Source organism: Malania oleifera, chromosome 4, assembly GCF_029873635.1.
Source record: "Malania oleifera isolate guangnan ecotype guangnan chromosome 4, ASM2987363v1, whole genome shotgun sequence".
Lineage (NCBI taxonomy): Eukaryota > Viridiplantae > Streptophyta > Magnoliopsida > Santalales > Ximeniaceae > Malania > Malania oleifera.
In genome coordinates, this window is record NC_080420.1 from 27,128,049 (window position 1) to 27,155,362 (window position 27,314).

The window sequence follows — 27,314 nt, forward strand, 5'->3', positions numbered from 1 at the left end:
ACCATATCTTTGATGCCAAGCATCAAGACCTGGAACTCCCATATATAGCTCCTCATTGAGGGTGTTTGTTACCTTGCAATGCACAATGTACTCCACATTTTCTAGGCGAAACTATGCCTTCAAAGCCTATTTCAGTTCTTCCCAAGTATTAATGGCACACCAGTTGTTTTGAATGTCTTCACATTTGGTCCTCCACCACAACTTCGCGTCGTTGGAAAGGTATACTGTCGCGATGTTGACTTGGTCCTCTTCTAGTTCGATCTAAGAACACTTAAAGTTGTGTTCTAGATCAAAGATGAAATTGTCCAATTCCTTTGCATGTTGGCCTTGTCGAACAACCTCGTAACATTTAGGCTCTGGTACTTTTATTCGAGATCCCTTGATGGTATCAGTTATCGGTCTTCGAGACATTTGTGCCACAAATTTCAACTTGGCACTCATCTCTTGCAAGTTGTTCTGAAATTGGTCCATTATGTTTTGGAACTTGCCCATTTCCTTCAAATCTTCTTTCAAAGCACTGATGGACCCCTTGACATTTTCTGGTAAAAATTGTCAGTTAGCTCCCGTAAGGAGGCCTCAAGCTCTATTGGCTCTCCCCTTTAGGATGTAAGGGATGGCAACACACCCTCAATGTGTTTTAGCCTATTCTCAAAGGCTTCAAACTGCTTAATGTTCCTTCAGAATGCCTCAAGCTCTATTGGCCTTTTCTTTAGGTATTTTATACGTGGAATGAATTTCTCTAGTTCCACAAGTCTTTCCTCAACTTCGGGTGCACTGTAAAGGTTTCCTCTAGTGTTTTCTCCAGCAGCCTCAAGCTCTATTGGCACGCTTTTCTCTTCTAACAGTTTTGCCACAAACCCTTGGGGTTCAATGAACTTCGTCTCCAAGGTTTCAAGTTTTGTAACTTTTGCCTCAAGTGCTTCAATGAGCATTTGTCTTTATAAACTTTGAAGTTCTCATGTTACCACTTATGGTGCCCACACATTGTGCTCTGATACCAACTGCCACAGACCCTCAAATTAGGACTCAATTAAGGGCTGCGTAGCACTCAACAAGTGCTCTCCCCCCAACTAAGTTAGCCGATGATTACACGTTCATGCCTACAGACACGAGCATGTCATAAGTCTCTTTAACCACAACATAACCATGAAAGTAACATTACAAACAACCGCTTATTATAGAGTCAAGAGGCATTCATATAGAAGACATTCATAGTTCAATGAAGTACATCATAGTCCATCATAATGAAACACAACGATGAAAAAGACTACTTGTTTTCATCAATTAAGAGAACAACAATATAGGCATCAAAACAAGTAATTTGATATTCATATAAATCCTTGAAGAATATATGTAAAGTCAATATCTCCCCCTCCCCCCTCCCACATTTGTCCCATTACATTGTCATTCCCTAACACTAGGCTTAAATAAAGGCTTTGTGAAAATATTGCTTAACTTGTCTTTCACTAATCGAGTCCTCACAACCTTCTTCAACACAACATCCATCACAAAATGAAAATCAACTTGACTTTGCCCTCTTATGAAAGACTAGGCTGCTAGCAATATATATGACAACTTGATTATCACATAACATATTTATAGGTTCGTTACCGAGAATCCCATCTATGAGATAAGAGACTTCAAACACATAAGCTAACTCAAATATGAGCCATTGCACAGTATTTTGTTTCAACATTAGTTCTTGCTATAGTAGTTTCTATCTTGTTACGCCAGGTAACAAGATCACTTCCTGCATGTCCAGTAGTAAACCTTCGATCATCATGGAGCCATCTAAATCCACATCAGAGCATCCTGTAATCTCAAAGTTTCTATTACATTTATACATCAAACCTTTGCCAGGAGAGAAAGGTAACACAAAATCTTACAAACAACATCCTTGTGTGGTTTTTTGGGATTTCCCATAAACTAACCCATCACTCCCTTAGGAAATGAGATGTCAAGTCTAGTGACAATCAATTAGCTTAACTTGCCAACCAATTACCTATATCAATGTTTATCTTCAATCCAACATGCCTAAACTTCACGTTGCGATCCATAGAAGTATCAATTGGTTCATTTTTCACTGAGATAAATTCAACCCTTTCTAATGCTATACACTCAGTATTGAGAAAGTAACACATAATGCCTAAGTCATTGATTTGAAAATTTTTTCTCGAAGCCACCGCTTCACATCTACAATCCCACTTTGGTCACTGCCATTGTTGATGACATCATCAACATAAACTAGTAGAAGTACACACCTATCTTCTTTTTGAAGACAAAGAGCAAATGACTAGAGTGGCACTAGATAAAACTACATGTAGAGACCACCATACTAAATTTGTCAAACTAGACTCAAGGAGACTGCTTAAGACCATAAATAGCCTTATGCAACCTATGTACCTTACTAATGACATACCCAGGGAATTTCTCTATGTATATCTCTTTCTACAAATCCCCATACAAGAATTTAGTCAAACAACACAATCAATACCATATGTTTAGTCAAGCAAGAGAATCAATATAATATGTTTGAATGTATGCCATGGCAATCAATTGAGCTTTAAGTCATCCAATATAGCCATCTGGACAATATTTTCTGGTGTAAACTCAAGATAGCTAACCAACTCCTTCCGATGGAGCATCTACCAACTCCTATGCCCCTCGAGTTGTCAAGGAATCCATCTACATGCATTGTGTTATAGACTCCCCCAAGTTTCCTCCTATTTGAGAGGTTCATGCGACACTTGTCAAGAGCTCTCCCTTGACCAAGTCAACCAATGTTCACCTAATCAAGTCTTCAAGCATATGAATCTCATAAGTCATCATTGCCACAATACAGTAAATGTCACATTCATTCCACAACACAAGAGGGCAAAAGTCATAACACATGATAGGAAAATGGTCACTCATATTATTCGATAACGAGGCAAATTTACATTCATACTTAATGTTAATATTTACAATAGACATCCTGGAAGGGAAGATGTTGGGGCACACATTCTTGGAGATTATCTTCTTATGTTGTCATCCCCTAATAGTCTCCTATACTCTTTATTGGCGTTCTCACTGATTTCCTACATTTGAATGACTAGCTTTGCTATCTGCTATGTTTATGATCTTCTAACTTCATTTTGTTGCCTTGGAACATAGGAAGTCTTGAATCTTCTATGCTACATGTTGGAAGTTTTTTATCTTCTCCTAACTGATTTCTTCTTCTCCTAGCCCATTCTACCTGACTAAGTATTTTGTTGTTGACGATCTGCTTCATGGACAACTTTGTCAACAATGATTTCTTCAACATCTTTGACTATAGGCTATCCTCTTGGAATAGTGGTCTCTTCTCTCCGTCGGTTGGAATCTTCTTCATCTGCATGGTATGACTTCAACTTGCTAACATGAAATACTGGGTGGGCTACCATCCACTTGAGTGATTCAAGTCGATATGATGCTTGCCCTACTTTCTCTATGATCTAGATTGGTCCTTTGTATTTGTGAAGTAGTCTTTTGTCCTTTTACGGAGAAATTAGAACATCCCTGGAGGCACTTTCACAAGTTCTAGATCCATGACATCAAACTGTTGTCGACATCTTACTTGATTTGCCATTTCTTTATACACTTTAAAACCTTCTCCAAGTGAGCAGGAACTATTTTTCCATATTATGCACCCACTCCTTTGTAAACTAGTACGCTTGGACTCTTTCCGTTGTACTGGCTGTCAAAAGTGTGGTAAAACTAGTTGCTAACCTGTTACAATTTCAAAAGGGCGACTTTTGAAAGTAAAAACATAATTGAGCTAATCTAATAATGACACCCACTTTTTCTTAGAGGTGTTCACAAAATGCCTTAGATATTCTTCTAGCAAACCATTGAAGCGTTTTGTCTAACCATTAGTTTGTGGATGATAGCTTGTGAAATGAGTAAGACTCGTCCCCATTAGTAAAAAAGAGTTCACTCCAAAAAGATCCTGTAAATCTGGCATTTTGATCACAGATAATGCTTTTTCGGAACATCTCATATTTGAATAAATTTTTGAAGAATAGTTGATCTCTCTTCTCTGTTGAGCAATGTTTTAGAAACTGCGCAAATATCTCATATTTAGAAAATTGATCAATCACTACTAGAATGGCGTCATAGTCCTTAACTCACGAAAGGCCTGTAATAAAGTCTATGGAAACACTTTCCCATGACCTTGTGGGTAATGGTAGTGGTTCTCGTAAACCCGACGTTTTCTTCCTTTCCACTTTGTCCCGTTGACAGATTAGATAGGTCTTTGTGCGGTTCATAACGTCCTCCTCCATCTGCGGCCAATAGTATCCTTGTTAGACTAGGGGAAGTGTCCTTCGCTAGCCCAAATGACTAGCCCACAAGGTGTCATGAAATTCCTTCAGTAGCATCCTCCGTATGTTTCTTGCTTTTGGCACATATAAACGTTGCCCTTTTGTCATCAATGGCCCATTCCCCACCCAAAACTATCCTATTTTTCCTGCTTCAACCAATTTTAGTAGCGTATTTCTTTACCCTTTGTTAGGGGGTGCTCATGTTAAATTCATTTGTAACAAGCTAGGAGCATGACATTTATGCTCCAGCTTGAGGGGGAGTGTTAGAGGTTATTTATGTCTTTCAATATTATTATAAGTGTGTTTGTATGTTAATTAGTAAGAGTTAGTAAGGGTATTGTCATTAGAATGTATTTAATTTAGGTCATTCATTTTAATCAAATATTAACAGTGTCAAAGCCAATGTGGCTTTGAAATATGCATGAAAACCATTCTTGAGACAAAAAAATGATGCTATGCACAAGAACACTCATAATATCATACCACATGAAGAGAACACACAACAACATAAACACATGCAAGCATAATTAATGCAAACTTGGAAATTACAAAAATTTCTAGTGGGAGAATACTCAAAAAATGCAGTTATGCACCCTAAAAATATGAATGGATGATTAAGAGAAAGAGATGTCTCTCAAAACAACATGTGAACTAATTCTCAAAACACCCAAAAAAACCAAGTTATCTCTTTGTAAATCCTCCCTAGCCCCCACTAAGACGTGCACAAAATAGGTCATTCATATTCTATTTATAGACCATGAATGGTGGAGGAAAATGAGGGTTTGAAATTTTGAATTTAAATTCAAAATTTCAAGCACCATAACTACCAATCACCAACCAACAACAACTTAGTTTGTTGCCTGACTCGTGGCAATGACCATGACACCGCGCACCCTCGAAATCGACTGTCAATCAAATCAAAAGAATGTAAAATTTTAAAATTAACAAAACTAGTTGATTGCCCTATGGGACTGGTCGACTGCTATCAGGATGGTGCCAAAAACTCTTTATGCATGCTCAAAAAACCAGGAAAAACAGGGTCTGGCCGACTACCATTTAGTGACTAGTTGACCGCCTGTTCAATTTTCCTTCTTTCCTTATTTCAACTCAATTTTTGAAATGCTCAGCTAGGTTATAAAATGTTTGGTAAAAAAATGACTGTCGATGGTAATTTAGCCAACCCTAGGGGTGCCATCCGATATGGTGCCTAAGCCTATTTTTCACTCGTGGAAGGGGTTTGATGTCTTGATCTACTTTCTGTGGGGGTGGGAGCACCTTCGAAAGTTGATTTGGCAAGACTTCCAAGTAGGCGGTTTGCTAGGAACATCAAGAATGAGGATTCATTCTTCTTTAGTCCCCTTTTAAATTTAAAGGCAAAGGAGGAGTTTCTTTTCATTGATGTTGTTGAAAACCACTGGTATTGTGCATAGTTTATCCCCAAGTATCTAGAGAGAGTTAGCTAGTAGAATTGGGATAGCTCGGGTAATATTTAGAAAATCCATCCCACATATCACATCAAGCTCATCCAATGGCGCCATTGTAAATTCTATCATTCCATCCCAAAGTCTCATTAACAAGGTACTCTAGATGCAACACCCAAAGTGGACAAGGATTTAGAGTTAATTGCTTTCAACTTTTTGGAGTCCTTGTAGTGCTTCAGTGAGGAGGAGTGAGTTAGTTATTGTTAGTAGTTCTAGAAGTGGCAGAGGTAGACCTAAAATAACTTGAAATGAGGTAATGACAAAGGATATTACGGCTCTCAAGCTAGTGGAGGAAAGTGCCCTTGATAGTGTGAATTGGCAAAAAAGGATTCATATAGCCAAACCCACCTTGTACGATTTAAGGCTTGTTGTTATTGTTGTCAACTTGCAATCGTAGTCAGTGAGCTTCTAAATTAGTCGCAAAGTTGTGGGTGGCACCTGTGTCAATCATTGCTTTAGTGTTCTTGCATTCCACACTATGTCAACGTATATGAGACTTTTTTCCTGGATCTTGTTTTCATTCATCTAGTGTTCAAATGTTCCCAACTCCTAAGAATCTCAAAGTTCCCACTAAGTTTTGTTTTTTGTTGGATCTTCTATAAGGGCTTCCTTTTCCTCACTTAGGGCCTTTAGAGCTTTCTTGTGAGGGCAATCCACTAATCAAGGAAACAAGAGATAGGGGGTTGGCTCTTTGAGACTTCTATTTGTATGCCCCTTGTATCTTTGCAATAAAATGGCCTTCTATCTCTCCCAAAATTAAAAGGCCTTCTCTCTTTGCTCCCAGTCGTTGGCCAACTCATCTTATTAGGCTTTGATTTTGGTATCAATAGGTGATTGGTTCTTCCTTTTCAAAGGACCGTTTGAATAATCGTCTAATCATTCTATAGCCACTAGAGCTGCAAGAGGATCTTAGACCCCTTGACGACTCAGTAGTTCATTTTTTGGCCAAGGCTTCAATCCTCTGAAAAACTAAGACAATTTGTCAATGTCTATCATGTTCTTGATATCAAGCATTACCGCCAAGGACATTTGTAGGTTTTCCTGAATTGAGCCAGTCTATTGTAATTCATATAGTTTACAACGAGTCAGGTTCTCTGCATTTTACGGATAAAATTAAGTCTTTAGTGCCCATTTCAAGTCATCCTAAGTGCTCAAGGTACAACACTCATTTTGCATGCCTTTATGTTTCAATCTCCACCATAACTTGGCGTCATTTGTAACATAGTTGCCATATTTTTGCCTCCCCCATGTCCATCAAAGAGGCCTTGAAGTACTGTACCAAATTAAACAGAAAATTATCCAATTCTTTAGCATCTTGAACCCCATCATAAGATTTTGGTTCTGGTAATCTCATCCGACTCTTATCAACTAAGCCTATTCTCTATTGATTAACTTGTTGCATTAGCACATTCACTTTTGCATTGAATTCTTGCATTTGGCTTTGTAATTGGGTCATGGTGTTCTTAATCTCCTTAGTTTATGTGGCGTTGCCACTAGTCTCAAATTAATAGCATCTATAGATTACTTGACATGATTTTCAAACAAATAAAAGGTTTTAGAAAGTTCCCATAGGGGGGCCTCAAGCTTTGTTTATCCTCCCTTTTCTGAAGTTACAGTTGGCCTTAGACCCTTAAGTTCTCTCAGTCTAGCCTTGAAGGCTTGCATTTGTCCCATAGTCTGCTGGGAGTTCTTAAACTCTATTGGCCAAGTCTCCAAGGATTTCACTCAAGAAACAAGGTTCTCTAGTTTAGTAACCATTTCTTTAACACAACCTTATTCACAAAGGCTTCTTTGCTGCCCTTGTGGGTGGTCTCAAGCTCTATTGGCATACCCTTGGAGTTTTGGGAATTTTCCAATAGTGTTCAAAATCAGCAAATTTCACCTCCAATGTTTCAAGTTCAATCACTTTTGCCTTAAATTCATATCTCCATTCCGATCTTGCCGACTTTGCAGCCTTTGGGTGACCAATCATTGTGATTAGAGCTCATTGTGATCAACCTTGCTCTAATACCGTCATGGCCCCCAAGTTTCCTCCTATCTGAGAGGCTAGTACGACACTTGTTAAGAGCCATCCCCTAACCAAATCAGCCAATGTTCACCCGATCGATTCTGCTAGAACAAACATCTCATAAGTCATCATAGCATAATAATAGTAAAGGGACAATGTCCTATGTATTCCACATCACAATGTTTTAAAAGACTCAATTGAGGCCCACCTTGAGGCTCGCCTCAATGCACGACATGCCTAAAATGCCTTGAGGCTTAATCTAAAATACCAAATTCCAAAAAGGCCAACACATTTCATGTTGAGGCTTATGCATTTTTACAGAAAGCGTGCCTTTTACGCCTTTTTAGTTGAGTCTTATCCATTTTGGGTGTGTGATTCTCAGGTAAGAAGTTAAAAACTTTTAACAACATGGTTGTATAAAAGGAATGTCATAATATGAGTTGATTTCTAGAACTCTTGGACCTCAATCTTTTCAAAATAATTGAGAGTTGTATCTTAGATCATGAAAATAGTTTGAACTTTGTAATAGTATAGCTATCTCGTCATGATTTATGTCATGTATTCAAGTTAGAAATTTTGGAATGGCCAACAAGTAGTTTGCAATGTATATATAATTTTTCTTTCTTACATTTTATTTGTGATTTTCCTAATTTTTCCTTATTTTTAAAATATACAAAATTTATTTACATATTTTCATTTTAAAAACAAGTTCTTAAAATGCTTATGCCCCAATGCCTTAAGGCTTATGCCTCGCCTCTTAAGGGTTAAAATGCCTTGCCTTACACCTTTGCCTTTTAAAACATTGCCGCAACACAAAAAGGAAAGGACCACATTCAACATAGAGATCCATCACACAATAGTATCAATAAAAAAATAAACATCATAGGGCATATGATAGAGAAATGATCTATTCATATTATTCGATAATAAGGCAACAATACATTCATACTCAATGATAATGCTTACAATATAAATCCCTAAAGGGAAGATATTGGGGCACATATTCTTGGAGATTAACATATTGGTTCATTGTTCTACCTATGTTATCTCCTTGCATGGTCAATCCCCAACACGTTGCATGCTTTTGCCTAGGATTAGCAAGTGCTCCAATAGATGAGAAAAGAAAGAAACAGAGGAAACAAACAACACAAAAGAACACATAGGACTAGGCAGGAAAAGAATTGAAACATAATAAGCACCAAGGATTAAGGACTGTCGAGTACATGTTTGAGTACTGAATGGATCTCCAAAACCGAAATTCAAAACAGTGAAGGCCAAAAAAGGCAGCTACACAGTAGTATTGATATCTATGCCTGATTACCATTTTTAATAAACCCTTAATTTTTTTTTTTTTAATCAAATAATTGATGGATTTGGAAAGGAGTAGAATATTTCACCAAAGGGATAAGGGTAGGAATAGGAAGATCAAATGGTAAACATACAAGTGGGGACCAAAAATTGTTGATAAACTCAAAATAGACTCATCCAAGGAGGATCTAATATTAGAGAAGTATATTGTCCCCTTAAAAAAGCTAACATTTGCACTAACATATTTCGTGCTAGTATAACATCTACCCCTTTTTTAGTTCTCAAACATCCAAAAAAGATAGATTTAACAACATGGAAAGAACTTGTCCTGATAAGTATGTGGAACATAAACAAGACATGTGCACCCAAAGACACGAGGCACAATAGAGAATATGCATGTTTCTGGTTGCACAATGGTGATGGGAATTTGTCCCTCTAGAAGACTGGACGGCGTCTTGTTTAATAGAAAATAGGCTTTAAGAAGAGCATCCGTCCAAAAGGTTTCAGAAACATGCAAATGAAAGAGTGTTGATTTTGTTATATTAAGTAAATGTCTAGTTTTCCATTTAGCTATTCCATTATGTTAAGGAGTATGCATACATGAGGTTTGATGAATAATCCCTTTGGCCAAGCAAAAAGAAAAAAAAATTGAAGCTGATTTTGAACAAATTCAAGTGCATTATTTGATTCAAAATTTTGAATACTAATGCCAAACCGAGTTTTTATTTCTTGGTGGAATTAAGTAAATACATTAAGAAGTTCAAAGCTATATTTTAAAGGATTGATCTTGGTTATACACAAAAAATCATTCACAGAGGACAAAAAATATCGACAACTATTCTAATTCTTGACACCACACATACCCCAATATGAATGAAGAAAACAATGATTTATTATGAGACTCAACTCTAGATGGAAGACATGCCTTAATATGCTTTCCTAATTGACCGACATAACTCCAAAAAATGAGAAAAATAGACTTGAACATGGGAAAAAAAAACTTGTAGTTTTTGAAGAGATCAATGACCCAAATGAGCATGCCATTGATTCAGACAAGCACCATGAGTAGAAATAGAAGCATATGACAAGAGTAAAAATCTACCACCACCAACACCATTGAAATAGGCGCCCTTCTCAAGCTCTCCACAATGATTAGAAGAAAAATTAATCTAATCTGCCTTCAAGAAACTAAGTGGGTGGGGGAGAAAGCTAGAGAAATTGAAAAATCAAGATTTAAACTTTGGTACACCAGAAAAGAAAAATAGAAGAATGCGGTAGGAATTATTGTAGGCAAAAACTTAAAAGATAACGTTGTAGATGTTAACAGAGTACGGGATAGAATTATAAAAATCAAGATGGTCTTGGGCCAAGAGATAATAAATGTCATTAGTGCTAATGCTCCTCAAGTAGGCTTAGCAGAAAACCTTAAAAGACAATTTTGGGAAGATATGGATAGTATTATACAAGGCATATCAGAGACTGAGAAAATATTCATAGGAGCAAATTTGAATAGACACATTGGAAGAGATAATAAAGGTTATGAGATGATACATGGAGGATATGGATATGAAAACAAAAATGAGCCTGGGGAGATGATCTTAGACTTTGCCATGTCATATGATTTTATTACAATGAATACTTGCTTTAAGAAAAGAGAAAAACGCTTAATAACCTTCAAAAATGGACAAAATAAAAGTCAAATAGCACCGATTGAAAACAAGATAAGAGAGCGGCTTAGAGGGTTTGGACATTTGAAACGCAGACCTAATAAAGCACCTGTGAGGAAGAGTGAGTTAGTTATTGTTTTTGACATGAAAAGGAGTAGGGGTAAGCCTAAAATAACTTGGAATGAGGTAGTGGGGCAGGGTTTAATAACCCTTAATCCAATAGAGGAAAACACTCTCGACTAGGTGAATTGGCATAAAAGGATTCATGTAGCCAACCCCACCTAGTGGGACTAAGGACTTCTTGTTGTTGTAGGATGGTAGATTGTTTATCATGTAATGATTGTAAAGCTCTCCCAGGTGAAAGCTTAACCACACAATATAGAGTTTTAGTGTTAGATATATGTATTAAAAAGTGGAAGAGAAAGGATAAAATAAACCAGTATAAGAGAACTAGGTGGTGGAACCTAAAGGGAGAAAATATAATAAAATTTAAAGATAAAATGATCAAAGATGGTGATTGGACTATATAGGATGGGGTAGACACAAACACTCTTTGGAGTAGGATAGGTAGCTCTATTAAAAAGATTGCAAAGGATATTTTAGGTGAATCAAGAGGAAGATTCTCGAATAGCAAAGAAAGTTGGTGGTGGGACAAGATGTCCAAAAAACTATAAAGACAAAAGGAAATTTTGGTATAAAACATGACAAAACTATAGAAACATGGATAACTTTGTAAAGTATAAAAGGAGAGAAAAGATGCAAAAAATGGCCGTTAGTGAAGCTGAACATAGATTATTTAATAATTTGTATGCTAGATTAGATACAAAAGATGGGGAAAGAAACATATCTAAACTTGCAAGAGCTAGAGAAAGAAATAATAAGGAGTTAGGTAATGTTAAATGTACAAGACATGAAGATGATATTGTCTTGGTTAAGGAAGAAGACATAAAAGAAAGATGACAAAGTTATTTTAGTAATCTATTTAATGAACACCAAGTAGAATACTTAAACTTAGAATTGACAAATGAGGAAAAGACGAAAAATATGAGATTTGTTGCAACATTAGAGTCAATGAAGTTAAGTTTGTACTAAAAGAATGAAAAATGGAAAAGTTATAGGATCGGATAACGTCCCAATAGAAGTTTGGAAATGTTTAGATGATAACAAAATTATATGGTTAATTATTTTATTTAACACAATTATAGAAAACTAATAAAATGTTGGATGAATGGAGGAAAAGAACTTTAATGCCTATATACAAAAATAAAGGAGATATTCAAATTGTAATAACTATCGTGGAATTAAACTAATGATCATACAATGAAACTATGGGATAGGATAGTTGGACGAAGATTAAGGCTATAAGTGAAGGTGTCAGAAAATCGATTTGGTTTATGCTTGGAGATCTACTACAGAAGCTATATATCTTTTAATAAGATTAATGAAAAAGTTTAGGGAAAAGAAAAGGGACTTGTATATGGTTTTTATTGACTTAGAGAAAGCATATGAGTACCTAGGGAAGTTTTATGGTGGGTTTTAGAAAAAAAGGGTGTATGTTGTAAGTATGCTGATGTCATTAAGGACATGTACAATGGAGTAATGACTAGTGTTGGGACTATAGGTGGAGAGACTAGAGATTTCCAACACAATAGGTGTACATCAAGGATCTGCTTTAAGCCCTTGTCTTTTTGCTTTAGTGATGGATGAACTGACTAGGAGTATCCAAAATGAGGTTCATGGTGTATGTTGTGAAATTAAAGGTGGAGTAGAATCTATGTTAGAATTATGGAGAGAAGCTTTAGAATTTAGAGGCTTTAGGACAAGTAGAAATAAGACAGAACATATGAAATGTAATTTCAGTAATAATAGGAGGAATATTGGAGATGAAGTTAAACTTGATGATGAAGAAATCAATAACATTAGTAGATTTTGATACCTGGGATCTATTATACAAGCTAAAGGAGAAATTGTAGAAGATGTAATGCGTAGAGTTAAAGTAGGTTGGATAAAATGGAGAAGTTCTTCAAGTGTGCTTTGTGATCATAGCATACCCTTAAAATTTAAAGGGAAGTTTTATAGGATGGCTGTAAAACCAACTATACTTTATGGATCAGAATGTTGGGCAACTAAGAAATAGCATATCCAAAAAGTAAAAGTTGTTGAGATGAGAATGCTTAGATGGATGAGTGGTATAACGTTAAAGATAAATTAAGAAATGAACATATTCGTGGTAAGGAAGGGACGACTTAGATGGTTTAGGTGCTTGAAACATATGCCGAGATGAGAATGTTTAGATGGATGAGTGGTATAACATTGAAAGATAAATTAAGAAATGAAAATATTCGTGGTAAGTTAGGCGTAGATCCTATAGAAGATAAGATAAGAGAGGGACAACTCTTATGGTTTGGGCACTTGCAGCATAGATCACATACTGTGCTAGTGACGAAGAGTGAGTTAGTTACTGTGAGGGGCAGTAGAAGAGGTAGGGTAGACCTAAAATAACTTGGAACGAGGTAGTGAGTAAAGATTTAATAGCCCTGAATTTTTCAAAGGAAATTTTTCATGATCGCATAAATTGGTGGAAAAAGATTCATGTAGCCGACCCCACTTACTGAGACTTAAGACTTGGTTTGTTGTTGTTGTTGTTTGTATCCTAAATAACACAATGAGTAGGAAAGAAGGTCATGGAAGAGATATGAGATTTAGTTGATTGACTAACTAACAAGTGGAGTTGCTACCAAGAAATTTAGGCACATATAACACAAGGGAAAGAAGAATAGAAGGAAACAAAAGAACATTGCCAATAGAATGATGAGCAAGAGTAACCTTAGTATGTAACTGGTTTCAAAGGACTGAAATGAATGAGAATTTCTTGTCATATGGGAGGGGGTACTAGAATCAATAACCCATGGTGCGGAGGATGTAGAGGCAAGAGGCCTGACTATACTTGAATGGACCACGGTAGTACTAGATGTAGAAGACTGACTCTGGAGTTGTTGAACCATGCAGACAGGATTGTTGTACTCCTCTCAGGACATGATAGATGATATACTCAACCTCCAGGTGGAGTGGCCAGGTGCACCTGAATTGTAAACAGTTGAACACCCTCAGCAAGAGATTCATTGGCCTAAGTAGGTTTCCCATGGAGATACCAGCAATGATTTTGATTGTCCTTGCGACAATGCTTGCAAATGTGAGAATTCCATGATGAACTCCTTCCTCTACTACACAACCTCTATCGCAAGCGTTGTAGAGACCCTGTCCTTGTCCTTCAACACTTACTTTACCACAGTACATGTAGTGCACCATGGCTGAACTATTTCAGGAAGAAGCTTGAGAAGAAGACTTTGACCCATCTTTGTTGATTCATTGGATTCTAGCATATGCTTCATTCATTGATGGCATGGATTCATGCAAGGATCTGATGTTGGATGAGTTGAACTTAATGACCCAAACAAGACAAAAACTTGGCAGCCAAGAACTCTGTCTGTTGCCTCTTTCTAATGTCAATGTCAGAGCCACTGGCTTACCATGTACACTTCAAAGTGCTGTAATACTGTCTACCTTCTTGGTCATATTTGAAAAGCTTCTCATATAGGTCAAAAACCTGAGTTTGATTTTTATCTTGAGAGAACCTTTCACAACAATCATCCGGTACAGCCTTGGCTGTTCTATCACTTCTATGAAACATCACATTTGCAGCAAGTCATGGCTTCATGCTGTTCCACAATCATACAAGTAATATTCCATTCTCTTTTATCCAAGCTTCATAATCCTTGAAGTCTGGAAGCAGGGGAGAATGTAGCAAATACTTGGACTTCTCTTTTGCATTAATATAAAAATGCACTGCCTGAGACCATAGCAAGTAATTAGAAGATCCAACCCATTTGATGGTTATGATCTGTATGTTAAGAGTATTAGTTGAAGCACTTGTGTAGAGTTCATCAGAACCACCCCCAATACACTGCAATCAGGACACACCAGTATCGGGAATGAATGACACAGCGCCAATGCCAAATCAGCCAGCATACACTAGCAAAGAACAGCACTTCAGACCTTAAAAGGTCCAGAACTTCAAGTGGCAGCTATGACCACAGAACTGAAGTTACAATATTCTAGTAGGAATCACTTGTCCACATGGAGCAGGGCAGACCACAGCAAAGCACCGGTGCACTTAATAAACAACCTGGCAGCAGCTACGAGCAGTATGTATGACAGCAACTAGAACTGAGTCTGGGCGAGAACAGGAAATAGAATCATCAAACACCAATCAAAACCATCCAGAAACTGATACAAGTTTGCAAGGAATCAATCACGGACACCCAGAGCATCAAAACAGCCCACAACCAGCCAGTGGAACATCAGCGCAGAGGCAGTATACCAGAACTAGTATGCGACTGACTTCACATTAGTAAACTACCACGGACACACGAAGCATCCAAACAAGGATGCTGTACAGCCTAATGGAGAGGAAGAATGTCCCCAAACAGATCTCAGAACAACTGGAAAATCAGATTTGAGAACCAAATAGGGGAAGACTTAAAAAACCGAAAAATAAAAAATAAAAAAGGAAAAGGAAAAACAGATTATCCAAAAAAAAAAAAAAACAAATGTCGGAAATCAACTCAGATAAATCAGATTTAGAGGAGATCACTGCTCTGATACCATGTTGTAAAGTTAGAGATGAAGAGAAGAAGAGAATAGATAAAGAAGAGAGGAAAAAAAGTGGTAGTAGTTTCCTGGAGCCTTACGTACAGCTCCAGGTCTACCCACGGAAGACAAAAATACCCCACTCACATCATATAATTACTAAACCTATTCTCTTCTAACATCTTGTGCTCCTCACTAAATCAATTTATGTAACTGCATATTCAGAAATATAGGAGTATTTCCAACTTCATGAACTAGTTTTAGCATGTGCATTGAAGGCTAGGCTGATTGATTATCATTTTGATAGAAAATATTGCGCCATGGAGCTAAATGGAGAGGAATATATCCATGCAGCTCTCACCAAGTATCTGGCCCTATAAGCTTACAATAACACTGTAAATTGCATAAGTGCACTGTTGAAAATGTCATCCACAATGTAAGCTAGTATACACCTATTTGTTAAACTAATTCAGCTAGCTAGCTGCTAAAGCAACCAAGAACCAATCCCCATATCACAACTACAATGCACATGACAACCATGTTATTGATAGCTGTTAGTATTCATCCAAACTTTACTTCGTTGTGGGTTTGTAAGAGTAGCAGATTAAATATTCCTTGTAATGTAAAGCTCAAAGATACTCTAGACTATCCTTTAGAGTTCCATGAAAATCTTGGCCTTTTAAGCCAAATTGTTGATATAATCAAGGTTCCATGAACTAATGGTGAACTGGTATATGTCATTTAAAAATATTATGAGGTCTAGGGCTGCCATCTGTAAGTAAAGATGCCAGTGTCCTAATTAATAAGGTTTCTGTCTATACTCCATATGCTCCGAATGTTGGCAGCTGTTTTGTGTCATTAATATATTGTTAAATCCATTTCCATCCCAAATAGACATGGTGTGGAAGAGTTCGCATTAACTGAGCGCATTATAACTAAGGTTCATGTATTATCCATGGCAGCTGGTATAACTTTGTTAGAATTTATTCTTCTTCAAAGCTAAAGGTGTTTGACAAGGAATTAACAAGAAGGTCCCTATTATGACAAGGATACAAATTGTTTTCACTCAATTATCTGCTAATCCGTATATAGGTCTCTGTGAAATAGGAAATCTCAATCCACCTATTCCTAACTGCTATTTGGATGAATTAGTATAACATATATTTGTTTCCTAGTTTGCGTCCCCTCTCCCCCTCCCCAAAAAAAGAAACTGTCTTTGAGTAGGTCTGCTTTACATGGAAATTTTGGTGATGGTTACTTTTATTGTCAGGTGGAAACAATGATTCTTGGAGAAGTTCAGGACTTGCCAAAGGGGTTGGAAAGAGAAAATAGAATCATTCAGACAATAATGAGGCAGCTTTTATTTGCATTGGATGGCCTTCACTCTACCGGGATTGTTCACAGAGATATTAAACCACAAAATGTTATATTTTCTGAAGGTATGAGCAGCCTGCACAATGTTTGTTAAATTAATGTTAATGCATCTATTCTGATTTTGTTTGCTCATGTAGCTGGTGTGGTTTACATTGAGCCAGGGGTTTTCTTCTCATCCCAAAGGCTGGGTGGGGGTCCCCTGTTGTTGGCAAAAAAGCCAATCAAACAACACACAAATCTAACATAATTCAGTCAAGCTGCCTCCACAAAAATTTCATCACTCATGGTAAAATATTGCAGTTCTTCAATCAATAAACTCACAAATAATCCCATCCACCCAAGATCCCACTCAAATTCTTAAACCCTGAATCACCTTCACAAAGTAAACCAGAATTGTGCCTTAACAACTCACTCAGCCACACTACCAAAAGGAAAAACCTTGCTTCCCTTAAAGTCATACACACACAAATCCTAATTCTTATCAAATCATACTGCTTCACATGTTTTAGATGCTCTTCGGAAAGTCTGTGGAAAGCTATATCTCAGATTTACCCTCTCTTTATCCCCCATACTAAATTTGTTTTGGGTAAGGGCTGTAATATCTGTTTTTGGAAAGACCTATGGATGGCGAATGTTGTTTTGCCCACCTCTTTTCCTTGCCTTTTTCTCTTGAGCTCAGGGCAAGATGATCCCATTTCTTCGTTCAGGCGGTCCTTTACGCTCATGGGATTTTCAATTTAGGAGAGCCTTGAATGATAGGGAAACTATTGAGTTATCTTCTTTGTTGATTATGTTGAACATTGTAGGGTATTTTCAAAAATGATAGTTGATATTCATTGTTGGATTCTTCAGGAGTCTATCCTTGTAAATCTTTCTTTGAATTCTTGGTTTGGACATATTCCTCTTTGCCTCTTTACAAGGTTATATGGAAGGTCAAAATCCCCCCTAAAATCAAAGTGTGTCTTTGGCTGTTTGTGCTTAATAGGATAAATTCTAATGACTTGTTGCAGATGAGGAGACCTTTAAAGGCTCTCCTAACTGATATATATATATGCTTTGCTTTAATTGTTCGGTGCCTGTTTCATACCTTTTCCTGCACTGCAATTTTGCATGGAAGGTTTGGAACAAGTTATTCAATTACTTTGAAGAAAGCTGGGTTTGTCCTAGAACAGTGGAGGAGTTCTTGGCAATTTCTTTTGTGGGGTTTGGGAGGAAGAAGGAAGGAATTGCATTATGGAACTGTGCTTTATTTGCAGTGTTTTGGGGCATATGGAAGGAACATAACTTGCGTATATTTTTAGGGAAGTTACCATATTGTTTGGTGTGGGAAACGATTCTTTTTATGGTTTCTTTATGGTGTATGGTCTATGGAAATTTCAAGGGAATGCGTGTTTCAGATATTCAGCGTGATTGATAGTCTCTTCTTAGCGCGTCTTGAGTTTCTTTTGTTGTTTTTTATTTTTGCAATTTTCTTTTTTAGTATTCCTGAGGTTTTTATAAGACTTTGCTAAGGAGATTTCTTCTCTCCTGATTATAAATTCTTTCTTTGTCTAATGAGTTTCTTTGAATTTGCTAAGGAGATGTCTTCTGTCCTGATTATAAGTTCTTTCTTTATTTAATGAAGTTCTTTTTCTATTGAAAAAAAAAATGCTTTCCATGTCCACCAATAAACCTCAACACATTATTGTGTAGTGCTGCTTGGATAAATGCAGCCTTTGGGAATTCAAATTTTAAAAAATCCAATAAATCTCCATGCTGGCTTGAATTCTCCACTGCAAATGAAATTTTCTTCTTGCATGTTGTGCAAACTCTATTATGCATATCATCACATACCCCTAGCAATTTGTACAAGTTGTTAAAAATGTTTTCGCTCCCTTCATCACCTTCAAACACATTTACTAGCCTTTGAAGTTCAAATTTTCATGGAATTACAATAACCCAATGAATTAATCCAACCCAAAGAAAATAAATTCTTTCCAAGCTTTGACACATGCTTAGATCACCAAAAGTATTTATGCTAAAATCATGCATTTTAACCTTAACAGTACCAATTATGTTAACCTCCAACTTTGTCATGAGCTAAAGAAACAAGCATTCATTTACAACAAGTCAAAAAAGGAATAAAAATGAATTAAAACCCTAATAAAAAATCAATTCCCAAGGTAGTCATTATTGCTAAAAATATTTAACTGAGGCAATTTTCTTGAGACTAAACAATCCTACTTCTCCTAAGAAAAAAAAAATTAATTGTAATCCTTCCTAAGATAAAAATAAAACAAAATTTCCAAAAAAAAAAAACAATTAAAATTTCTTCTTCCTAAATGAGGTGTAACCAATATGGACGTGCCCCTTTCTCCTTGTTGGGCTTGAGCAATGCCGATGAGGCAGGATGTGGCCCTGCTGTTTCATTCTCTGCTGTTTCAAAAGAGTTTGGATTTCCATTCCAAGAACAACTGGAGGCAGCTCTGTGACTGACTGTGAGTGCGCATCATACCTTATAAAGCCAGAATAATACTCAACAAATTCATCTTGCCATCAAATATCATGTGGTTGGAACTGCCAAGATTGTCCAAGAATAATGTAACATGTATCTAAGTCATAAACATAACAATGAACTAAGAAGCTCAACTTTCCGATCCACAAATTAGTCAACATGCAATGAGAAGCAACAACTGCAATTAGACTGAATACAGAATACCACGTAAAACAGAAGTTGTGGGGCCATATTAGAGGTAACTAGAACAGATAAACAATCACAAAGATATGACACTCACAGAAGCTCCTATATCAACAATAGTGTGAACCTATTGTTTCCCATCATGCACAATATACCAGTCTGATGGAACTTCATTCAATTGAAGAAATGATTGACAACCTTTCGATCTCCATCTTCTTCTTTAGTAATGGAATACTTAACTGCATTATAAATTTTTCACAGTATCCTCATTAATGTGAGCCTTCTTTTCATCATACTCGACTGTTTTTTGGCTATACAACCCTAATTTGATTATTTTTAGGACAAAAGCCATCGTCCTTTTCACCATAATTATAACCTTCCACTGGGTTTTTATCAGTCTTCCAATAACTTGAGGCCTTGGCAGAAACAGAAATAGGTTGCGCTACAGGCTTCTAAGATTTCCCTTTGAAATTTAGATCTCCTCTTCGCATTTTTGTAAAAGAATCAGCCTTGTCTACAGAATTAAAAGTTTCCCCATATTGTTTTGCCTAAACATTTTGTCCAAGTTCTCCAATATATATAATAGCACGTTGTTTGTTCTCATCCCACTGACAACTAGTGATGAGTTTTTGAAATTCTCGAGCATAAGTATCAACAACTTTGTCACACGTTCTAGCATTTAAATCCTGGGCATAATTAAATGGTATGAATTTCTGTATCATTCCCTTTTTCATCCAATTCCAACTAAGAATTTCTGTATTATCCCCTCTTTCATCCAATTCCAACTAAGTAACCCTTGAGACAAGTGACAGCCATGATATGCAATTCCCTTGAAAACTTTGCAGCACCCTTCAAGTTGAACTGATGGTCAATTTCTGTCTTAAAAAATTTCTGGCAAAATATCCATGAATCATCCTAAATTTATTGAAACCATGAAATTTCAACAAAATCTTTTGAAAATTTTATGGTTGAACAAAACTTCCTTGAAATTGAAATTTGATATTCAAATCCCAAAATGAATTTCCTCTCTTAATAAATCTTATTTTTTTAAAACAATTGAAAATAAATATTATTACAATTAGGATATGAAACTTTCCGAATTTTGAAATTCTATGCAAAATCAAACTTAGATATTAGCCACTACATTTTATTTGACCTTTTAATCATGTTTGGTGCAGTATGGAATGGGGTAGGAGTGGAATGGATTGAAAATTTGGATGCTGACCATGATGAAATCGAGTGATAAATTTTCTAAAATTTTGAAAGAAAAATAAAAAAAAATGTTCAAAAAAATTATTCCCCAATTCTCAACCTTCATTAAAGGGCATCCCTAGGCCACAAGGCTCCCCATTTTGCGAGGGTAGGGGGAGGATCATCACAGCATTGGCAGCCTTCATATACAAATATTGCTCTTCGAATAATAAAAAATGTTTAGAATAAATAATAATTAAGAAAGATTACTTAATTAATTTCTGTATTTTATTATATTGTCTTTTTATTTGTATTCTTTTGAAGATTCAATATTCCAACCATATTTTTTAATTGTTATTTGATCCAACAAAAAAAGGAACATGTGTTTAATCAATGTTTTAATTTGTTTCAGTTTTTGAGAATATATTTTTTTTCATGCTGTTTGCTTTGGTTTCTAGTTTTGTTTCTGGTTTTCATTTTTATAACTTTTACAATGATACCACAGGGCCTTAAACTTTTAATTCCATAATCAAACTGGTTAAATGGATACATAGTAGCAAAAGCTCCCTTAAGAAGGCGAAAGGTATTGAAGGCAGTGTCTTCCATGAATCCTTTTTGCTTGTCCATGGAGTCTAGTCTAGCCATGATAGTATGCAGCTGACAAATAATACATAACTGTTCACTAGTGTTGCAGTGCACCTTATACTGCTGCATTTGTAGCATCTTGTATCCTGTTGAATAATTGGGTAAAATGGAAGACCTACTCTCAATGATAGGTCTCTCCCTCTATTTATTGAAATGACCATAATACCCTTAATAACTCACACTTATTACAAAACCAAACTCTTAACAATTAATAATAATGCTAAATAACCATTAACACCCTCCTTCAAGCTGGAGAATATACATCATATGTCCCTAGCTTATTACAAATGAATTTAACACGAGCACCTTTCAAGGCTTTAAGAACAAAACAGCAAGCTGAAATTCAGACTTCACATGAGTGGTTGTAATGAGCTTCTATGCAAGTTTCTCTTGAATAAAATAGCAATCAACTTCAATGTGCTTTGTCCACTCACGGAAGATAGGGTTGGAGGCAATATGAATAGTAGCTCGATTATCACACATCAACTCCATAAGTTGAGAATGTGGAAAACCTAGTTCTTTCTTTCAACATGTTCTTTAGCCAAACAAGTTTACATGTAGTGTGCGCCATAGCCCTATATTCTTTAGCACTCGACCTGGCCACCACAATTTGTTTCTTACTTTTCCAAGACACCAAATTAACACCGACAAAGATGAGTGTGACCCTGATCCTGATATAAGAGACCTCCACCTAGTGCACCTTTGAGATATCTCAAAATGTGAATTGCTGGATCCAGTGACTTGTTCTCGAGGAATCAAGAAACTGACTCACAACACCTGTTGTGAAGGATATATCAGGTTGGGTGACTGAGATAATTCAACTTTCCAACAATTCTCCTATGCCGACTTGGGTTAGGCAACAAACCACCCATATCTAGCACTAACTTACTATTGGGATTCATGGGTGTATCAACAGGTTTGGATCCCAACAACCCCGTCTCATCTAAAAGATCAAGAACAGATCAAGAACATACTTTCTCTATGACAACATAGTTCCCATACGAGATCTCGATACCTCTGTACCCAAGAAGTAATTCAATGGTACCAAGTCCTTGGTTTGAAACTTACGCTATAGGAAAAGCTTTAGGTCTTGGATGCCTCAATCATCATCACTAGTGATCACAATGTCATCCACATACACAATAAGCAAAATCCTGCTAGATGAAGTATGATGATAAAGTAGAGTGATCTATTGCACAATACTAGAACCCAAGACCTTCTAGTAACTTGCTCTGATACCATGTTAGATTAACAATTTACCTAGAAGCTTAAACTGTTAGGTTGTGAGTCAACATTGTTTATCAAGCTTTAACAAGCATAAACAATTAAAATATCACAACACAAGCCAAACTGCAGTAACAACTCACACAATCACACTAGAAAAAGGAAAATCTTCATTCTTCCCTAGAAATCAAACTTGCTTGTGCACAAACAAACATAAATATGCAAGAAATGTTTTGGTGGTTATGGAGAACCGCATAGCTGCATGAGTGGCGTTCTTGACCATTGTTGTTCTGATACCTAGACATATGGAGCACATTTTAGTTCTCTCTTCCAATTTGGTCAAAATGTGTTCCCCACATGCTTGCATGTCAAAATAGGAGTCCAAGACCACCATTTGTGCCACTGACCACCTAAAATTTTCTCTACAAATCCATATGTATGTACATACTTGTAGGTCCATATACAGTATGTATATGCACACATGCAGTCATACACATAAGTTGACTGAGGGGATACCAAATCCCAATGCTTACTACATTCTAGTGCTTCATTTGTCACAAATAAACATGAGATATATTACTGTGTCTGTGGTGCATGGATATATTAATGCTCCCTATTTGAATTCAAATCAAATATAACCTCATACCATAAAAATAAAAGAATTGGAATAGTGTAACTGTTATCAAATCAAGTAATTTCATTCTCCCAAAACTTGAGCAGGTTCTCGCACATTCAAGATCATTGATCTTGGAGCTGCTGCAGATTTGCGAGTAGGCATCAACTATATTCCAAAAGAATTTCTTCTAGACCCAAGGTAATTTCCACATCACATTCACACAGTTCTGATTCGTATTTAGTCAAATATTGCAAAAATTCCGTGCCAATAATATATGTCCCTGAGGCATTGTCTAACAAGCTAAATGTATGAATTGTGGATTTCCATTTTCTTTGCTGTGCATGGTGCACTGTACCTGATGGTGATGGAACTTCTATAATGTTTTGTTGGTGTAGTCTAGCCACTTCCATCCATTTTCTTTTTCTTTTCTGTATTAAAAAGCATTATTTAGTTTCATATAATTTAATACGTGAAATCATTTTGGAGGAGCACATTTAGGTTTGATAATCCTTTTTTTTGTTTTGTTTTTCTAGCATGTTGATCTCTTAACCTTTGATATTGTGGCAAGTTTACGAGTTTGAACATCTCTTCCTGTGAAAAGTTAAAAAATAAAATGAAAAGTTTACGAGCTTGATGAAATTAATGCAGGTCTGCAGCACCATGGGAAAGACAAAATCAGTGATTTCTTGTTATAGCGGCCCAGTTAAAACCGACTGAAAATAAATCTGGGCCTAATGGACTGACAAAGACATTTTGAATGTTACTTTATATAAACTCCAAGTATTAAGTAATGAAATTCAAACATAATAGGCACAATCTAGCACAAACATGCTTGGGGTCTCTTATGTGATCCTTATTTCCATCCCTGGCCAGCATTGTTCTCTTTAATTTATTAGTGGGTGCATGGAGTCCCACAAAAAACTCCAGTTTTGTTCGTAAAGCATCGTGTGACACCACAATCTTTCAACAAAACAGAATGAGGGCATTTATTAAAATCCGAAGTGTCCTTAATTTTAAAATATGTCTGGGAAAAACAATGACCGGTTTACATGCTGTCAACATTCAAAACAAATGAATGACCATTTTAAGGAGTAATTGAAAAGATGGGTTCATCCAGTGCCCTCTTAAACATGTATTATTATATTCCTTGAACAGTTTCACTTGTTATAAATACTAAATAATGCTTTATCTCATAGCAAGTGTTATAGTTTTACCAGAACTGATTTACTTGACAATGGATTGATTAAATGCATCTTCTATTCTATAGATTCAAAAAATTAATTTTCTGCACTACATATGGCTGTTGTTGGTTTGGTGGCCTGAAGGTAAAGAAAAATAATTGTAGGTTTCATCTATTCTTCATCGATATTATCTAATATGCAAACATATAGAGAATCCAGTACAAATAAAACTAACAGTTTGTGTTTACACGATGCTTTCCCAGTTTAGCAGTACTCAAAGGCTGCTTTAAAACTGGCAACCCAATCAGCAGGCTCAAAATCATGTTTGGACCATTTATCCATGTGGAAGCTGTGTCAACCACCATATTGAAATTCTTGCAAGAAGCTTGGCTTGTTGCAAAGTAAACTGAATGTGGAGTGAGCTCGTTGTGCATCATCTAACATGACATTCTCAACACTTAATGCATAAAAAATGTTGCTGGCTGGATTTTTCCTATTTTACATTAATTTAGCAGATAGGATAAATACCCGGGATGCTTTACTTATCACGGCAGACAGTATTAATGCCAGGCTGCTTCCCTTATCATATGGCATTCATGATGTTTCTATTTGTTTCCTCCCTCTTTAGATATGCAGCACCAGAGCAGTACATCATGAGCACACAAACTCCATCTGCTCCCTCAGCTCCAGTAGCAACTGCACTTTCCCCAGTTCTATGGCAGGTGCAATTTCAAATGTGAATTCTTCCATATTGTTTGATTTATTCCTTGGTCAATTTAGTAACTTTTCACTGCGGTTGTGCTATGAACAGTTGAATTTGCCTGATAGGTTTGATATGTACAGTACCGGTCTCATCTTCCTACAAATGGTGAGTAACAAGCATGGAAAATAGCTGTCTAAAAAATTTATTATTCAAGATGTTGTTAAGGGTCACAGTGCAAAAGTAGGTTAGATTTATAGTTCTAAAATTATACTTCAACTTAAATTTCTGTCCCTTCCATAGTGAAAATAATATGGTGAGTTTAAACCTCAAATATCAATAAACGGTATCTTTTCAGCTAAAAGTTTGAATATCCTGCAAATGGAATTAATTCAGGAAATTGAATGAAGTTCAAAGCACCATTTACAGTCCCAATTTCAGCTTCGGTTTTTCTTTTTTAACTTGATCAGAATAGCTTGAACTACTGGAACTTTGAAAACTATGAAAAAACTGCGCCAACTTAGTTTACGGAAACTTTGCATAAAAGAGAAGAAATCCAAGCCTGGCTGGCATTTCAAGATTTTAACAGTTTCTCAATAGCTTCACCAATATTGGAATGTCAATTTTTTTTTCAATATTCCAGTCACATAATTGATAAATTTTCTTATTTGTTTTGAATTTGAATTTAGGTTAAGCAATTGGTCCTTAAAGTGGTGGACCACAAATGTCATATCTGGTTAATATATATCACTTGCATGTCTATCATACATCATTTAGGATACTAGACACTATTCATACTAATAATCTCTTCTATTGCGTTCATTCTGAATTCTCAATTGTTTATTTTACTCAACTTAGTGATAGTTTTCATTATTCAGGCATTCCCAGCATTACGTACCGACGGTAGTCTCATACAATTCAACCGTCAACTAAAGAGGTGTGGGTATGACTTAGTTAGTTGGAGGAAGAATGTGGAACCTCGTGCCAGCACTGAACTTCGTAGGGGCTTTGAGTTGTTGGATTTAGATGGTGGGGTAGGATGGGAGCTTCTTACATCAATGGTTCGGTACAAAGCAGGGCAAAGAACCAGTGCAAAAACAGCTTTAGCTCATCCCTACTTTGACAGGGAAGGCTTATTGGCTTTGTCCTTCGTGCAGAAGCTAAGGCTGCAACTCTTTCGAGCTACACAACAAGATTATGGAGAAGCTGCCAAGTGGGTTATTCGCCTAATGGCTAAATCAGGAACTAAGCAGGATGGTGGCTTCACAGAAGCTCAACTTCAGGACCTCAGAGTCTGTTTCTGAACCATAATTAGAAGATAATATTTTGCAATAATTCTTGATTGAGAACTTCCTTTAGTCTTTTTAATAATTGCTTTTGCCTCTTTCTGCCTTCAGGAGAAGGAGCCTAAAAAGAAAGCGAGTGCTCAAAGGAATGCTCTTGCATCAGCCCTTCGGCTTCAGAGGAAGATTATAAGAACACTCAACGAAAGCATGGATGAGCTGAACCAACGCAGGAAGAGCTTATGGTGGAGCAAGTGGATTCCCAGGGAGGAATGACTAATTGATGCTTGTTAATATGTACAATTTTTTTCTTATTTTTTACTTTTGTAAATTTTATGTTGCCATTAATGTTACGGATATGCTGAACAACATGTTGTCTAAAGATGAAAGAAAAGAAGCCCTCAGAAATGTACTTACTATATTTTTAATGCACTTGCATGTCACTGACTTAAAATTATGTTTGATAGGAAGGAAAGAGGAAGATAAAGGGATGGAAGGAAGAGGTGAGTGAAAAAACAATATTTTTCCTTCATTTAATATGGTGGATGAGGTTGAGGATGGACATGAACATTTCCACTCCTTAAATCATTCCAGATGATGAAAGGAAACTAGGTAAAAGATATTTACGCATTAACTTCCATTTTCCTTTGCTTAACTAAAGAACAGAAGGGCGTGGGGCGGGGAGGTGGGGTTGGAGTCAACATTCTTCCCTTTTCTTGATTTTCATCCTCCACTCCTTTTCATATTTCTTCCTTTTCCTTCCTTCGTACCAATGACTTGAACCTTCCGTTAAAGCGTTAACCAGTATTCTCTCTGAAAGAAATGCCACATGATTGATCAAACTGCCATTGCTTTCCTCATCTAGATGATCAACTTATAAGTGACAAGTGGACGGACTCTAGGAAAACATGATCATCTCCCATAGACAAATGGACTCCAAAACAGCAGGTTCAACCTTATGCTATCAAG

General features: G+C 36.5%; 1 protein-coding gene across 3 annotated transcripts in view; it reads left to right on the forward strand.

Moving 5' to 3' along the window:
- Positions 1-26,799, forward strand: part of LOC131153098 (serine/threonine-protein kinase STN7, chloroplastic) — a 35,381-nt gene extending 8,582 nt beyond the window's left edge. For 2 of the 3 annotated variants that reach the window (XM_058105148.1, XM_058105147.1), the window contains exons 5-10: positions 16,725-16,893; positions 23,286-23,379; positions 24,991-25,084; positions 25,174-25,230; positions 25,941-26,354; positions 26,460-26,799. In XM_058105148.1, coding sequence (XP_057961131.1) covers positions 16,725-16,893; positions 23,286-23,379; positions 24,991-25,084; positions 25,174-25,230; positions 25,941-26,354; positions 26,460-26,621 — 990 coding nt within the window. In that variant the 3' untranslated portion in view covers positions 26,622-26,799. The remainder of the gene's footprint in view (positions 1-16,724; positions 16,894-23,285; positions 23,380-24,990; positions 25,085-25,173; positions 25,231-25,940; positions 26,355-26,459) is intronic. The other variant, XM_058105149.1, reaches the window with a different exon arrangement.
- Positions 26,800-27,314: the final 515 nt, after the last annotated feature.